The 16,855-nt window shown below is 45.8% G+C and overlaps 1 protein-coding gene across 3 annotated transcripts in view; it reads right to left on the minus strand.

Moving 5' to 3' along the window:
* Window positions 1–16,855, minus strand: part of NCK2 (NCK adaptor protein 2) — a 168,305-nt gene that overhangs the window by 35,942 nt on the left and 115,508 nt on the right. For all 3 annotated transcript variants that reach the window (XM_066267859.1, XM_066267857.1, XM_066267858.1), the window contains one exon: window positions 314–1,035. In XM_066267859.1, coding sequence (XP_066123956.1) covers window positions 314–1,035 — 722 coding nt within the window. The remainder of the gene's footprint in view (window positions 1–313; window positions 1,036–16,855) is intronic.

Consider the following 16,855-nt stretch of genomic DNA (forward strand, 5'->3'; position numbering starts at 1 on the left):
AAAGTAGAAACATTTTCTTACCCTTACCTCTGCAAGAACACATCATCTGGGCAATAAGATAGCTAACCATGACACTCAAAGCAGACTCTGGTACACCACAGCACCGCACCTTATACAGGTGATGTAGACTAAGCGTGTCCATCTACCTTACTGTGAGTCCCAAGCATTCTTTAATGTCCAGTCTGTTCACACAATTGAAAAAGGATGGCACACGCCTGCCGCACTATGCAAATGCACACATACACACACATTCACTGTTTTCTCCTGGAACCCCCCAGGGACTAGGCAGACCTTGCGACCCTAGGTCACTTACCGAGGACTCGCTGTCCCTAATAAGGAAGTCACCCTCGCGGCCCCGCTCATTCAGGGCACATTCGGCCTGGTGGCGCGTCACATTCCCATAGTACCACTCTCTGCCCGCGAAGCGTCCGCTACCAGCGGGCCCCGGATAGCTGATCTGTGGGGCGTGCGACGGGGGCAGGGCAGGCCCATCGCTGAGGACCACCACGTAGTTTTTGGGGACAAGGCCGACCTGCCCCTGGGCGTTTTTGCATTTCCACCACTCTGGGTCGTTCTCCGGCTTTTCGATCACCTCCATAGTCTCTCCCTTCTCAAAGTTGAGCTCCTCCTCAGTAACCGAGCTGAAGGGGTACAGAGTCTGGACCACATGCAGGACACGGGCGCCCTGGCCATTGCTCAGGGACGTGCCCTTCCGCAGGCTCAGGAAGCTGGGGGCCTCTGCCGCTGCCTCGTCCACCTCTTCCAGAACGTAGTTGGAGGGGAACCAGCCGATCTGCCCATTGTAGCTGCCACGCCACCAGCCGTCGCTGCACTTCTCCATGACGGTGACATGCGACCCCTTCACCAGGGATAACTCGTCCTCCCTCTCTGCTATGTAGGCAAACTTGACGAAGGCTGGGATGTTGAGGTCATAGATGCGGTCTGCGCCGCCCCCATTGGCGGGGTACTCGGCATCCGTGCTGGGAGTTGGGGACGCATCCCTCGCGCTCGTCTTCCTCTTGGTCTTGCCGAGGCCTGTGGGGACACAACAAGGGCTCAGTGGGCGCCACAAAGGCAGCCAGACGCCACTGGGCATCGTTAGGATCCTGCCGCCACCTCCCTGCCCAAATGATTCAAGGGGGAAAAATCCACTCTGGTGACAAATCAGAAAAATCCACTCTGGTCACTGTCAGAAAAATCACATGGTAATTAATGGCTGCAATGTGCAGTTGCCAAGTGTCTAAAAGCTGAGAATTACTAAAACTTTTTTTTCTTTTACTTTTAAAAAAATGCCAGAGTATCAGTAGCACAAAAGATAAAATAGCAGAAAGTTAGCTTCCTTCTGAAATGATTAGAGAATCGCTGTGCTGCTCAGAAAAGTAGGGTAGAAAATACAAAGTGTCTTCCCATTTTTGTACTGGGCCAGAAGCTGGACTAAGTGAACTCAGAAGATGCTTTCTAAGAGGGTTCATATCTCATCGTTTCCAACAGGTTGTGATGAGTGCAAAAGTTAGGTGATACATTAACTCTAAGGCAGAATTTTCCTTATTGTGACTAAAAATGCACTAGTGTATGATGAAATCAATTTAGTGGGTTGTAAGCAGCTGTATTTTTTAGGGGAATCATACAAAATCTCAAAGTGTGTCACACACAGTACTGTAGCTTCAGATTCCTATTGCGTGAGTGAGTTGTAACGTGAAACACTTCTTTCCCTGCAGAGAAAAACTTTGAAAAACTCAAACTAAAAATGCTTTAACCTGGCTACAATGTATAGACTTCTGGAAGCTTCTTAAGAAGTGAGCCTAGTGGGGAAGGCATGTTGGCCCCCAGGGCTGAGGTGTGCCACTGGACCACTGGGGCTGGCCCTGCTCCTTAGTCTCTCATGACAGATGGCTGCTCACCGACATCCTAATTCAGTCAACATATAGGTTATGATGGGATGGAAACTGCAGCTATTTGCAGAACTTTATTTTCCAAAATGACACAAAGACACTTTAATGGGTAGCTTGTACCTCTCTCTGCTTTTATTCCTGAAACTGGAGCAAAGTCAGGATGATCCTAAGAACTGACTGCTTCTGCCCCTTGGCTGAGCAGGCAGCAGGCCAAGAGGAATCAAGTGTTGCATCATGGTCATCCTCTTCTGTGGGCAGCTGCGCACCATCCTCTAAGGCAGACTCACCCCAGGTCTATCATTCTGCTGCCCTGGGATTTGGGTTGCACAATGAGGAGACACACATGGACTTGAAGTGGTTTCCAAGGAAATACACTGGTTCCTCAGCTAGCAGCGCTTACCGCTCCTTTCTGTGCCATGGCAAGTACATTCAAGTGCATGGGAAACACAAAAGCAAGCCTCGAAAGTATGCCAAGTTAAACATTTAGACTTCTACTTAAGAGTTACCTTTCTTTACACGAAAACATTAACCTCTTTTATTTACTTATTTATTTTTTAAGTGAGAGAAGGGAAGGTAGTGAGACAGGCTCCCACAGGCCCTGGATTGGAATCCACCCAGCAAGCCCCATCTGGGGCTGATGCTCGAACCAACTGAGCTATCTTCAGTGTCTGAGGCTGACACTTGGACCAACTGAGTCACTGGCTGTGAGAGGGGAAGAGAGAGAAAAGGGGGAGGGAGAAGCAGATGGTCACTTCTCTTGGGTGCCCTGACTGGGGATTGAACCTAGGATGTTTTGTAAACCAGGCTGAGGCTCTATCTACTGAGCCAACTGGCCAGGGCCAACATTAACCTCTAAATCTTAGAATGAATCCTTTCATGTGATTTCCAACTGAGGACAGTTTATGTAATGACAGAGCATTGTCAAGACTCCACAGCTTCAAAATCCAGAAGGTGGGCAGCTCATGAGAGGAAACTTCCACCCAGAAAACTCAGGTATCGCAAAGCTCAAAAAGTAGTTCACATATCAGCAGCAATGGTCAGGCAGAATCCAATTTTTATTGGTAACAAAGATTTCAAGAAATAACATTTAAAAGTAACTTCTTAATATACCTTTTCAAGTGTATAACAAAAGCCACTTAGAAAAAATACCTCAGAAAGATCAAGTCTTAGAATATTTACTTGGACATAAAGGTGCCAAGATCAGCCAAGCAGTCATTAGACCTTAGCATAATATACTGTTGTAGATACTTAACAACTGATTGGTGAATGAGTATGCTACTTTGCTGATTTTTTTCCGAACACAAAATAATTTAATTACTTCAGCCACTGAGTTCCTACCAGATGCCATCCTAGACTTTGGGGAGAGTCAGACAAATGATGCAGCCACTCTCCCTGCCTGTATGGAATTTTATTTTCTGCCAAGACTGGAACATTCTGCATAGCAACCACACCTGGGAAAATTGACCTAGTCGTACCCTTTGCGTACGCCCTCTCCTGTCTCTTAGGTACAGGAGCCGAATCATGCAAGGTATATGTTGGTTCCAATCCTTGCCATGTTGCATTAGTCAGCACAGGGGAATAGTAGTGTGTTTTAGCAAGATTTGGGACTTCAAATGATGTGCTTTCCTTTCAGTTCTTAATTAATCATAAAGTCCAACTGCCAAGTTGGAGCTTTTGCTGCAGTGTGCTTAGGATAAATCATATTATGAATGAGAATCTCTAGAATGTGACCATTAGGAAACCTTTCCAATTGCTGACATGCTGTATTAGCTGGTGGTAAGTAACTCTTTTTGCGAAGTGATGATTTCCTCTGTAGCTTGTTCAATAAAGTATAAACTGCAACAGCTTTGCATGAAGAAAGAGGAACAAAGAAGCAATGGAAATCACCTTTAAAAAAAAAAAAGATGCTGTCTCATGTGGTATAAACTCAGGAGAACCAGGATTTTTAACTTCTATATTGAAGACTAGGCTCTGAAAACATTTCATAAATCTATAATCATAAAATTGTGGTATTTAAGATCTAAAAGAAATCTTAGCCTGCTCAGTTGTTTTAGGCTGTTGCTAAAGAGCAGTGGTTCTCAACCTGTGGGTTGCGACCCCGCCGGGGGTCGAACGACCAAAACACAGCCATTCTCCGATGGCTTTAGGCGACCCCTGTGTTTTGGTCGTTCGACCCCCGCCGGGGTTGCGACCCACAGGTTGAGAACCGCTGCTATAGAGGGTGGCCTGGGGTTCTGTGGCGTGCTGCCCAGGAGACTGGTGGGTCAGGAGAACCCAATCCTCTGCCTCCAACATGTTCCCTGCCCTCCCCAGCAGCTCCCATGCTCTCTCTGTGCTACCACCAGGGGTCCAGGGCAGAAGGATGCTGGACAATGTGCTCCACAGATGAGGTGGGTAAAAGCATTGGAGAGGCCAAGCACTCACCCCAGGTCTCAGGCTAGTGAGCAGGTACAGCAGGACGCAGACCCCTGAGGAGGGGCTGCCTGGAATGGACTAGGTGTGCAGCCAAGGGAGGGTATAAACAAGTTCCTTGATGGAGCTACCTCCACAGCTGCCACATAAAGACCAGCTGCAATTTGTGCACTGAACTTTATTTGCATGTAATACTACTACTACTAATAATAAATAACATGTGCACCATTAGGAATGGCATTTCTTACTCTGAAACAGAGAGCACAATTTGAAGTGGCAAATAGCTGAGTTGGATTTAAAACTACAGGCACATCTCATTTTATTGTGCTTTTGCTTTAGTGCACTTCACAGGTGTGGCATTTTTGCACACCGAAGTCCAATCCCTCCACCAGTTAAAAGACCACGACTACTAGTTTCACTGTGGTTCTTGCTTTATTGTGGTGGTCTGGAACCAAACCGGCAATATCTCTGAGGTGTGCCTGTACACTTTTCAGCTTTTGTGACAATTTTGTGGGGTGAAGTAACTCAATCTCTGATCCTGAGTTACATTTTCATCAACAATAATAAGCAGATTTTAACTTTCTTGAATAAAATTACATACCTTAAGGACAGTTCTAATGAAAGTCTGAATATGTTATGTATTATTAACATTAGGGATTTTAAAGTCAAAATCTTTTACATACTCCTTTTAAGATAAAGGAATGTTAAATGACTTTAAAATATGCTCTGTCATCTTCCAACTGGAGTTCTGGAGGTTTATGATAAACGTTGAACAGGCCCTGGCTGGTTAGTGTTGTCCTGAAACTCCAAGGTTGTGGGTTTGGTCCCCGGTCAGAGAACATATGGGAAGTGACCAATGAATGTACAACTAAGTACAACAACAAAAGAATGCTTCCTCTCCATCCCTTTCTCTATCTCTCTAAAATCAATCAAACAAAACAAAAAAATCAAACAAATTCGGTCATTTGGAAATATATATATTCAAGCTATCAGTAATTCGTTTAGACATAATGTACTGTGGACAAAAATGGGGCCACATACTAAACCTGACAAGCTCAGAGGAGGCCTGTGTGGCAGCCTTACAAACTCAGAGACTGTAAGTAGCCACACAGGATGGTCATGGTGGGTAGTCATGCCCTCTGACCATAGCTTCCTTGACAAAGGTCAATCTTCACTCTTACCTGAGCCTGCCTCGCGTCTTACTGCATCTAAGATAACGTCTTTGGAATGTCAGAGTAATCTCTTCACCTCCCTCAGGACACAACCTCAGGCCCCCCGAGCAGGTGACCACAGGCTCCTTGCTGTTATCTCTCCCCACATACCATCTCTGTGTGCTGTAAAGGTGAACTATGAACCTTCCTGTGCCCACTCAGAGGAAAGAAGTAAGTGTCTCTGTCTGACTTTTTATCCAACCCCAGAGGTTTCCCCACTCGGCTTTCTCCCACCTCCCAATCTACCACCTCGGTTTTCACGTAGCCCCTCACGCCTCCTCCTTTGAGTCTCATGTATAAAACAAGCTGTGAAACTGCTCTTCTCCGGAGCATTTTCTCAATCTGTTGAGATTTTGCTTCCCAGAAATTGTTGGCAGTTCGGTTCAAATTAACTGAAAAATTTTCTACGGTAGATTTACATTAGCAGTACCCAAGTTTTAGGAGATCTATGGCAAAGCCATTGTATTTTAGCTACTGATCAGATCTGTAACATAAACCAGATTTAACTAGAAAGCTTTCTTGTACTTAAAATGCCATTTATGTACTATGTTAGGAATTGAGCTTATTAATTTGTAAGGGTTTCCCCTATTAGAGTGAGAATCTATTATTAAAGTCCACTAAATATTACAAAAGGCTTTATTATTAAATGACAAGGAGACCTGACAAGATTTGATTAAAAGTAATCAAAATAAGTTTTCATATCAGAGTTAGTACATAATGTTTGACTTTTAACAGCTTTTCATATATGCATATAATTTGTATTTAGTAAAAATTAGATATACTGGTAAGGTTAGCTTTCTTTATTCAGAGACTACCCAGTTCTAACATTTCTGATCAAAATATTTCAATATATAAATAGAAAAAACTCATTTACTAAATTTAGGATTCTCTACGATGGTCATTTAAGATTAATGCCATGGTTTTCTGCTGTTTTAATCTCAACAGCCTTCTCTTATTTAACAAAACTCCTCTCTTCTGGTGGGTGGCTTGGGCAGGGCTCCTCGCACCCCCGCTGGAACATGGGGAAGACCGGACCCAGTCCTGTGGTCAGAGCCCTCCTCGGCACGAGTGCTGCAGCCCTGGAGGACACCATCTCTCACTGCCCGCCACTTGTAGGAGTCAATGTGGAGAATGAAGGCGAGAACAGGGACGAGGCCCAGGCAGGAAGAAAGACAGAACCCAGATGATAGGAGTTGAGTCCCTTAATCCAACTGCAATTCCCAATGATGTGAGATAAATCCCTCTTTAAATTTTCTAAGCCTGGCTTGTTGGCTCAGTGGTAGAACATCGGCCCAGCATGTGGTCCTGGGTTTGATTCCTGGCCAGGGCACACAGGACAAGTGACCATCTGCTTCTCCACCCCTCCCATTCCCTCTCTCTTCTGCTCCTATAGCCATGGCTCGATTGATTCAAGCAAGTCAGCCTCAGGAGCTGAGGATGGCTCCATGGAGCCTCCACCTCAGGTGCTAAAAATAGCTCGGCTGAGAGCATGGCCCCAGATGGGCAGAGCATTGGCTCAAGATGGGGGTTGCTGGGTGGAACCTGGGTTGAGGCACATGCTGGAGTCTGTCTCTCTATCTCCCTTCCTCTCACTTAAAAAAACTTTCTCCTCCTCCTTTTTGTTTTTACTCTATCTACTTTTAAATTAACTGTCACTTCAATTAAGAGCTCTGAAAAACAAAACAAAACTACCCTCCCTCTACTCTCACTTCTCCTCTCTTATTCCAGCTCCTGAAATATACAAACTTTATTCTCACTTAGAAAAGTGGTATATGGCTGTCCCCTCTTATCCACAGAGGGATTCGTCTCAAGATGTCCATCAGTTGACTTAAACCAGACAGTACCGAACCCTAGATATATTGCTTTTCTTCCACACATACATACCTAAGGTAAAGTTGAATTTATACATGAGGCGCAGTAAGAGATTAACAGCAATAACGAATAACTAAATAGTCTAATTTTAACAATATACTGTAATAAGAGTTATGTGAATGGCACTGGGGCCATTATTAAGTAAAATAAGGGTTATACAATAATAAACACAAGCACCATGATACGGTCTCAGTGGAACTGAGATGGCTGCTAAGGGACTGGCAGGCGGGTGGCAGTACAGTGTGGGTGAACTGTACATTCTGCCGGGACAGAGCAGGACGGCACAAGACTTCACCACCCTACTCAGAGCAGTGTGCAATTTGAAAGTTATGAATTGTTTATTTCTGAAATTTTCCATTTAATTTTCAGACCACAGTTGACCCCAGGTAATTGAAAATGTGGAAGATGAAAACACGGTGGGGTAGGGGGAACTATAGCATTTGGGTAAGCTGAAAAGAACACAGTCATCCTTTGTGAGCAGCAGGTTTGGGGGTGAGAGTGAGGGTGGGGTGGTGGGAGAGGGACAGCCATCACTACCACGCCATGACTGACCGCAGGGCTGGTGGATGTGTTTCTTATACCCACAGAATCTTGGGTGTAAAACATTTACCACCACAGGAGCCATAATGAGAAATCCGTGACACTGGATGACCAGAGATCTTGGGCCTAACTGACCAATACCACTTAACCTCCAGGTTCTGTTCTGGAGGTAGTCAGATTTGATGGAGGGTGCTCCCAAATGAGTTCACTGTGGCTGGTTTCCGAGGCACGGTTGTCAGAGAGACCCAAGGGCAGCTGGCGAGAGCGGGCCAGGCTCCTCAGTAGAAAACAGTTCAGACGAGGCCGGATCTAGGGCAAAGCAGACTCAGGCACTAATGCCATCTCAGCTGCTTCGGTCAGCATCTATTCCTTTTGTCTCATGGAGGCTCAAGATACTAACTGCTGGGTGCGAATTGGCTCGGCAGAGGAGGGCAGGTGTGCGCAGGGAGAAGGCAGGCTACGGCAGCAAGTGTTCCCTGTCAAAGACGCTGGGGCTGCGCTCTGCAGAGGGGGGCCCAGGCTGGTGAGCAGGGCAGGGGAGAGCTGTCTCAGGCAAAGCAAAAAGCTCTCTTCTGAGTGTCCTGTTGGTAGAAAACACTCTTTACTTGGCACCATGGATTCTCCCATTAGGAACTAACTGGATATGCTTAAAAAAGAAGTAATCCTGAGTCCCTAACCACTTCTGAGATAAAGGACCAAATATTGCCTGTTACAGCTTTCTGGGTCTTCCATGTTTCCACTTGGGCACCAAATTTGTTCACAAAACCCCCAGCCTTAGGGTTCCTTTTGTTGGGTGCCACCCACACATGGTAAGGTCCTGGCAACGAGGCGGGAGAATATATCCTGTAGATGGCCAGGATGTGTGAGTGATCTAGTTGGGCCTGGAAACTTTCTTCCTCTAGTAGTTTAAATCTAGCTTTTAAAAATGAAAACCAACGTCTTTTCCAAAAGCTTAGTCAATCTGCACATCCCTGATCAGACCAGAGGCAATCACATGGGCTCATGAGCAGGACTCCAGTGTCAGGGAGTCACTCACCCACTGGAGGCCTTTTCCTCACAGTAAAACAAGGGTCTATCCCAAGATCTGCTCAGCACTAAGATTCATGAATGGCACTAAAATTATGCGATGTCACTTTCTCTTAAGAAACTCAGCTTTCCCCACCCACAGCCTCAGAGTGCTCACCCACCCCACTGCACTATGAGAGAGAGACCCTCAGAGAGACCGCGTTTGGTCATTTTGTGGCCTCAGGACCTGGTACCCAGTAAGTGTTTGCTCAGTTAATAAATCCACTTCCTGTGCATGCCTCCATCCTTCCAGACTGACCTTCCCATTGATAACCATATGTGGCCAAGAGTGCTGATAAGATCACTTAGGAGCACACTAATATTGCAATTAGCAAACCTCCCAAATACATGCCATGCCAAGCCCTCCCCACATCTCTTTCTTCCTGGCACCCTTCAACAAAAGTTTGAGACCTGCCATGTGCTGGGCACTCACACACTCTCAAGGCCGTGGCTCGGGCAGAAGGCAGTGCTCTGGTACTGTCTGAGGGCTCCGAGGTATACCAGCTCCTGGCTTACTCTGCTCATCCCCAAACTAGAATGAATCGAGAGCAACTTTCACCATTCCTATGCATGTGCACCTTGAGTGCTCCCCTCACCCTGTGGCGAGTACTGTGCCACACGAAGTTCTCAGCTATAGGCAGAGGGCTAGTCCCCACAGAGAGGGGGAAGGAGACTTCTGAGGTAGGAGCAGCTGCCATCCTGAGGAGACAACACTGACTGGGGAGGGGCTCCAGCTAAAGGACGGACAAGGGAACTGGTCACCATCCCTGCGTTCCTGTCCAGCGGGGAGACATAGGAAGAGCCAGCTCAGAGGGACAGGCATCAGGGACAAAGGGCTGCCACCACACGGGGCCTTGTGTTCAGGAGCTTCCTTTTGCTCAGGAGAAAGAACATTCACTTGTGAGCAAGCAGCCAATAACATGACTGAATGTTGAAGCCTGAACAAAATGGCTTAGAGGTACAGAATTCTCTATCAGATGTGAAAGTCAAATGGTAACACAGATGCCAATAAAAATAATTTTTAGAAATTTTAATTAAAATTTTTAATTAACAATACATATTTAGTACCTGTCAACACATGTACCCGATATATCAGCACAAGCATTTTTGAATATGTAAAAAGTGCATGAGATGTGGCAAGGATACGACATTCTGCAACATTACTGAATGTGTCAACCCACTGGCAAAAGTTCAGCACACATGCATCTTTCCAAGACCATACCTAAGTAGAATGAAACGTGATAAACAAATGAGAACGAGCAAAGGAACAGCCTATTCATGCAGGTGGCAAGTGGTTAGCAAAGACAGCTGATCCAGACGCCAGCCCACTTTCTTAGACCGCACTCCATGCTCAGCTTCTGCACCTACTAGCATTAGACCTTGGCAGCTGTCGAATACTTCCATTTCTCAGTTTCTTCATTTGCAATATTAGGCTATTGGTGGCACTTTATGGGGCTGGTATGAGTGTCCAATAACTGAGGATCACACTTAGCATAATGTCTAGTATACAGCATAAACCTAAGTGATAGCTGTTGTATTTATTGCCTTTAGTATATCATCTAGTTGTCTTCCTTGCCCCTTGAGGGCAAAGGCAGGAGACAAGAACAGGTGGTGATTTTTCAACAGAGATGCACACACATCTGTTTTTCCCTAAAAGGTTCCTAGGGGCAGGTCTCACCTCACTTCTGCTCTTTGGGTTAAGGCATGAGGATCCCTATGGAAAGGCACAGAGAGGATGTTCAATAACGCAAAATGGGCCTCACAGGGGGAATTAAAAAAGCCCCGTTTTCCAAGTCAGAGTAGGCAGAAAGGCTTGGAGATCACACACTGCTTTCACAGGCAAACAGTGTTACTGAGATGCACACCCTACAGGGGTCATAGGTGTGTTCCCTTCCTTTGCTCCAGGAGGAGGTCTTGGAGGTAACTGGGCTTCTGCCTCCAGCTCCTGGTTGTTAATAAGCTGGCTTTGTGGACAGCACCCCACCTGGGACTGAGAGGCCTACTCCTGGTTATGCTGTGAAAAATCCTTGCAACCTTGGACAAGTCACTCAATTTGCCCAATTTTCAGAGAAAACCTTTGGATCAGGTTATCTGCAGGGCCCTTCCCAGTATTCTAAAATTCTACATATAGCCCAAACTATCAAGTGAGCGTCACTTAACTGTCCATACAAGGCTATGAAAGCAACCATAGAAGAACCACAGGAGACCAAGGGACCCTTTGTCACATGGTTTTCCTTAGCACATTAGATTAAGCATTTTAGATTGAGTCAATCTAAATTTGTAGAATAAGAACAGCTACAGTTTCATTATGAAACCATGCTCTACTTCTAAACACCCACTTGTAAAATTTCCAACTTAGGCCATCATCTGCTTTACTTCTTAAAAAACCAAAAACACAAAATCAAGTGAGATGCCCGGCCAACAGCCACCACAGGATGGCCTGCTTCAACAAGAAAAAAGGGTGGCCACCTCCTTAAAATATTACAAAGAGCTGCCTCAGGTGACTTCCCAGGCTGTGAAAACCAGAAGGAACCATCTGGGGCATTCTCAGAAGCAGCAAGGGCAGTGACGGGATTTAAAGAGAAAGCACTGGCAGCTAAGGGTCTGATCACAGGGACAAACTTCTAGACAAAAGAGTAAGGGAGTAAATGCATGCTGACATGCAGAGAAATACCTGGCCTGCCCCGCTAGTCCACCGATTGGACCTGGCCTATCATGGATCAGGTAGGAGACATGTAGGTGCCTACCTGCCCTACTGTCGGAAGAGCAGGGGTGAGCACCGGGTAAGCACCAGGCATGGGGGTCGGAGGGGAGAATACCAGGAGGTGCAGTGCTGGCCTGATGGAGTTCTGGGGCTCAGCAGGGAGCATTACAGCACATGCCAGTAAACAAACATCCCCTTGGCCCTCCAGGCCTATCCCTAGGGGACAGACATGAAAATGTAATAGAGAAAAGGAATATTCAAGACATATGGATCGAGCTTAAAAAATAGAGCACGCCACCTGGGGAAACGCAGTCAGCAATGACATTGGTAAGAAGATTTTACTTTGGTTACTAGACATTTTGAATTCATGTTTCCCTATTCTAAAATTGAAGGCTCCGCCTGTGTAACTCCTTCATCAGGAGATGGTGTTTTCTGTGCTTTTTAGAAAATGGAAGTACGAGCATTTTAGTAACAAGCAAATGACATACCAATTGCTGGGAAATACTTGATCTGATGTTCTTGTCCTTCTACAGGACACGAGGGGGTACCGTGTGGCCCAGGGAACAGAGCAATTTGGTTTCATGCACCACAGAAACTGCACACCGCTTCCTTTCATCTACGGGCAGACAGACCCTCATCCTTTCCCAGGCTCCCTGGATTCTCTCCCATGAGTGTCCTTTTTGACAATCTGACTCTGTTTTCTAGTTATCCTCCTCTAAGCTGTTGTCAGTTGTTTTACAGTTTTGGTTTCTAAACATTTGGAAGCTTGTGATGTACAAAAACAAATCAAGTCTATTTTAGGTGGCTGGCACCACCACAATTACTATAAAGGTTTCTATAATATGTGGGCAATATATTTGGCATGTCATTTTTCCTGTGAACAATCTCCCCAGTCAGAATTCTAAAGAATTATGAGACCCAACATGTAATCCATGTTCATATAATGGTAGATTATATGACAGAGAATAATAAGGTAAACCTGATGTGTTAAATGCAACTCCAGGACCCACAGAGTCCCTCTCTTAATGTGGTGAAGAGATGATAAATTGTCGAAGTTAAAGTTTAAAATCAAATTGTGAGCAAGTCATGAAGCTTTTTTTTTTTTTTTTTTTTCATTTTTCTGAAGCTGGCAACAGGGAGAGACAGTCAGACAGACTCCCGCATGCGCCCGACCGGGATCCACCCGGCACGCCCACCAGGGGGAGATGCTCTGCCCATCCTGGGCGTCGCCATGTTGCAACCAGAGCCACTCTAGCGCCTGAGGCAGAGGCCACAGAGCCATCCCCAGCGCACGGGCCATCTTTGCTCCAATGGAGCCTTGGCTGCGGGAGGGGAAGAGAGAGACAGAGAGGAAAGTGCGGAGGAGGGGTGGAGAAGCAAATGGGCGCTTCTCCTGTGTGCCCTGGCCGGGAATCGAACCCGGGTCCTCGCACGCTAGGCCGACGCTCTACTGCTGAGCCAACCGGCCAGGGCTGAAGCTTTGCTTTTAAATGTGTCAACCTACAGAGCTGCAATGTGGTACGAACTATGATTAATAGCCACATACCTTTCTTTAGTTCAAAGTAAAATTGTCTTTTTAATTTACAGTTATAAGAACACCCTAATAAGGGTCAGACACTGTCAAGGCCCTTTTCACATATTTGTTAGGCAAAAAAAAAAAAAAATCAATCCATCAATGAATCAAATTGCTGTCTCTTAATCTTCTCACGTGTTCCATACAAACTTTTCATGAAGAATGGTCTGGCTTTGTATTCTTTTTTGAAATGATGAACGTTGCTAAGAGAGTGACTCAGTTTAGGAAGTTTGTTTAAGGATGATTAACATGCAGGATGATTAACAGTACTTTTCTGTTCTTGAAGAACATTCAACCCAGGAAGACAAACCACATCTAAGTCAGATGAACCCTAAAGAATCAGCATCTCCTCTTACATGGTTTATAAAATACACAAAACATGCGAGCCTCTGATGAGCCAGGAGGTGCATGCAAGCTTGCTCACTAAATCGCATTTCCAGCTTGTGTCAAGGTCCGGCACCTGTAGAACGAGCTTGATATTTTCCTCACTAAATGCCCTGGGACAGCTAGTACTGATAACAGCAAGAAGTTGCTTCCACATTGCATTAGTGCGATTTTGAATAAACAGACACAAATGTTTAGACACAGGGAATATTTCTGGATGATAAGATCATAAATGATTTGGTTTTTTCTTTTTTTATTCTCCTCAATTTTTTATAGGTATACCTGTCTAAAATGAATAAAAACCCAGGCATTTTGAGGAATAGCTGTGTGCAAAAGCCTGTGTCTTACAGAGAAAGCTTGAGTGACAAAGGTGCCTGAAATAGAGTGCACACAGCAGCCTGCAGTACGTGTTTGCTGTCCCACAGTGAACATCAATTTACGAAAAAGGAGCTACGTTCCCGAGATGTCAGCTTCGGAGTTATTTTAACTAATGGCTCTTGCTCACCTCCACATGAAGAAACCAGGTAAAGTTATTAAGGGACTCCCATGGGGCCAGGGAGCAAACAATACTCATGGAAGGAGCTGGTCCCCTAGAATTTGAGGGGCCACAGAAAGGATGGAAACATAAGCAGCTATGTGCATGGAAGCCTGGGAGTGACTGAGTTTGCCAACATCAATGCCAAGCAGGGGTCATCCCCACCCCCCAATCTGAGTCCCCAGTTCCTGAAGCCATCAACTACAACAGAGATTGAAGTCAAGCAGACCTGGTTTGAATTTCAAGCCCATCACTTACTGTGTGTTATTTAACTTCTGAGTTTCAATTACTTTTTTTACATGAAAAATGATTATGTTCCCTTTAGGGTTATTGTGAAGATTAAACAAAAATGTGCACTGACTCCCGGAACAGTATCTGACACAAATCGGGCACTCAAAGAAAAATCATTAATACTGTTCACTCTGGGAAAATCCAAAGAAAATCAGTTTTGAGGCTTTGATTTGACTTTTTCTGTTTCATTAGCCTTTGTTTGGATCTGGGGTGTGGGGCGCCATGCTTCGCGGGGACTGCTGGCTGGGAAGCCTGTGGACTCTGTAGGCCTTCCGCCAGGAGAGGGTTATGGTGACAGCCCTCGGAAGTGGACAGAAGACCAGGGCCCCTCAGGACAGCACAGAGACAGGAGCCTCGGCTGCTTCATCACAGCTGCTTCAGAGAGGTGAGGTCTCTGCTGCTGCAAGCCCCACAGAAAATTACTCCCATACAAGTCCAAACACTAAAATTCACTTAAAAATAGGAAGTACATTATAACAAAAATCTAAATTTTCTGTCCTAAACTTGAGAGTCATGAACATTTTCACCAACTGCCCTGCCCATCACCTCAAACTCAAATGGGTCTGTCCTCAGGGTCCAGTTTCTCTTCCCACTTCCCTAATTCTCTTACTCATTGTGTTGGTCATTCACTCAAGCTCAAACCATGGCGTCACTCATTCCACAGCCAGTCAACACACAGCCTGGGCTCTTCCTTCAAAGTCCCTCTGATCCGTCACCCTCATTCCCACTGCTGAGCTCAGGACTTGCAGCATCAGCCTGAGTTGCTATGAGCCTCCTGCTGATCAACTGGCTCCCTCCAAGCCTTCTGCAAGACCACAATCAGAAAACCTACCAGACACCCTGAAGGTCCTCTCCTTTGTCACCATGTGGGACACCTGTGCGGGAGAGTTCCCTTTCCAAATGCCATTATCAAAGGTCAGGGCATTCCCAGTGTGGTGCGCCCCAACCACTCAGGACTCCCCAACATTTTCATCTACCTCCATCAGCTGGCTCTGTGTCCTTCAACAGGCCCATGACATCCAGCGTCTTTCTTCGCTTGCGTTATTCCTCCCTCGGTGAAAGCCGCACCTCCTCTCACAAGTCTCAACTCAGCCCCCCAAGTAGTCTTTCTTTCATGAATGACGACATTCAATTCTCACCCATTCCATGAGACAAGTAATCATTTACCCTACATGATAAATGATGCAGTTGAAGCTTGGCTTTCAGCAGCTTGCCCATAGCCGCTCCGTTAGTACATGGCAAAGCCTGCATTTGAACATAGGTCCCCCACCTCACCATACTATGCTGCTTCTGAAAGGACAGGAGAGAGGCCTGACCTGCACAATACAGCACCAGTTCCAGTGGGACCGGCAGGAACAGTGCCACTGTTCAAGTGAGGACTGCTTGCTTGTGCCTGTGCCATTTCCCAGACAAGCTTCAGAAAGCCAGGCACTAAACCTTGTGTTGTCTCTATATCCCACCAGATGAAATAAAGTCTGGCCAGGCTCCCACTTCTGATCCAAACATACCCTGTTACACTGTGCTGATCCCCACATAATGTGTGCACCTCTATTTTAAAGCCTTCGGTTATTGCTTGCAAAGGTCGCTCAGCAGGGAATGAAGTGGCTTACAAGGAATTGCCAAGGGACAGCTGAAACTCATTGGTTCCCATAGTCACAGGCTATGGTTTTGTTACCCACATTTCATTCATAACGAATACCCTGCCCAGATTCAGGTCTGCTAAGGATATTTATAGTCACAGTAGATCCACAATCCTGCAGTGTCTGAATGAAACCCCCACATCCTGCACAACCACAGAGCCCGTAAGCCCGGAAGACCGTGTCGGATGATCACTCTCCCTATCTCTGTGACAACGAAAAAGCATGTCTTGAACTGGCTCAAAGCTGTCTGGGCTGACCTGACAAGAAGCAGGCACTTCCTCACATGGAAGCTGGTGATATGGATGGAACCTACTGGATGATTAGAAAAAGTTCTGAGCCAAGAATTGGGGGAAACCGTTCCGATGTAGAATCAGTTGGACATGTTTACGCCTGGTGCATCACTCTCCTGTTTCAGGTGCAATCTCAACAGGTTCTCAGTGACACCCTCTGGTCTCGGAAAGGGTTATGCCAAATCTAATAAACACATGGACAGAGCTCGGAAGCCCCAGTTACTTTCCCTCTGCTATGTGCCAACTTCATATCCTAAGGTGGTCTTCAAACCACTCATGTGTCTGTCCATCTGTTTTAATGTACAGAAAAGTTATGAGAACAGCACAAGAACATTATTTTCCCTGAGCCATTTGAGAATAAGCTGCCAACAGGAGGTTCCATCACCTGAACATTTTGTGTGTATTTTCACAAACAAGGACATTATTCTCCAGAACTACAATACAAC

Source organism: Saccopteryx bilineata, chromosome 3, assembly GCF_036850765.1.
Source record: "Saccopteryx bilineata isolate mSacBil1 chromosome 3, mSacBil1_pri_phased_curated, whole genome shotgun sequence".
Classification (NCBI taxonomy): domain Eukaryota; kingdom Metazoa; phylum Chordata; class Mammalia; order Chiroptera; family Emballonuridae; genus Saccopteryx; species Saccopteryx bilineata.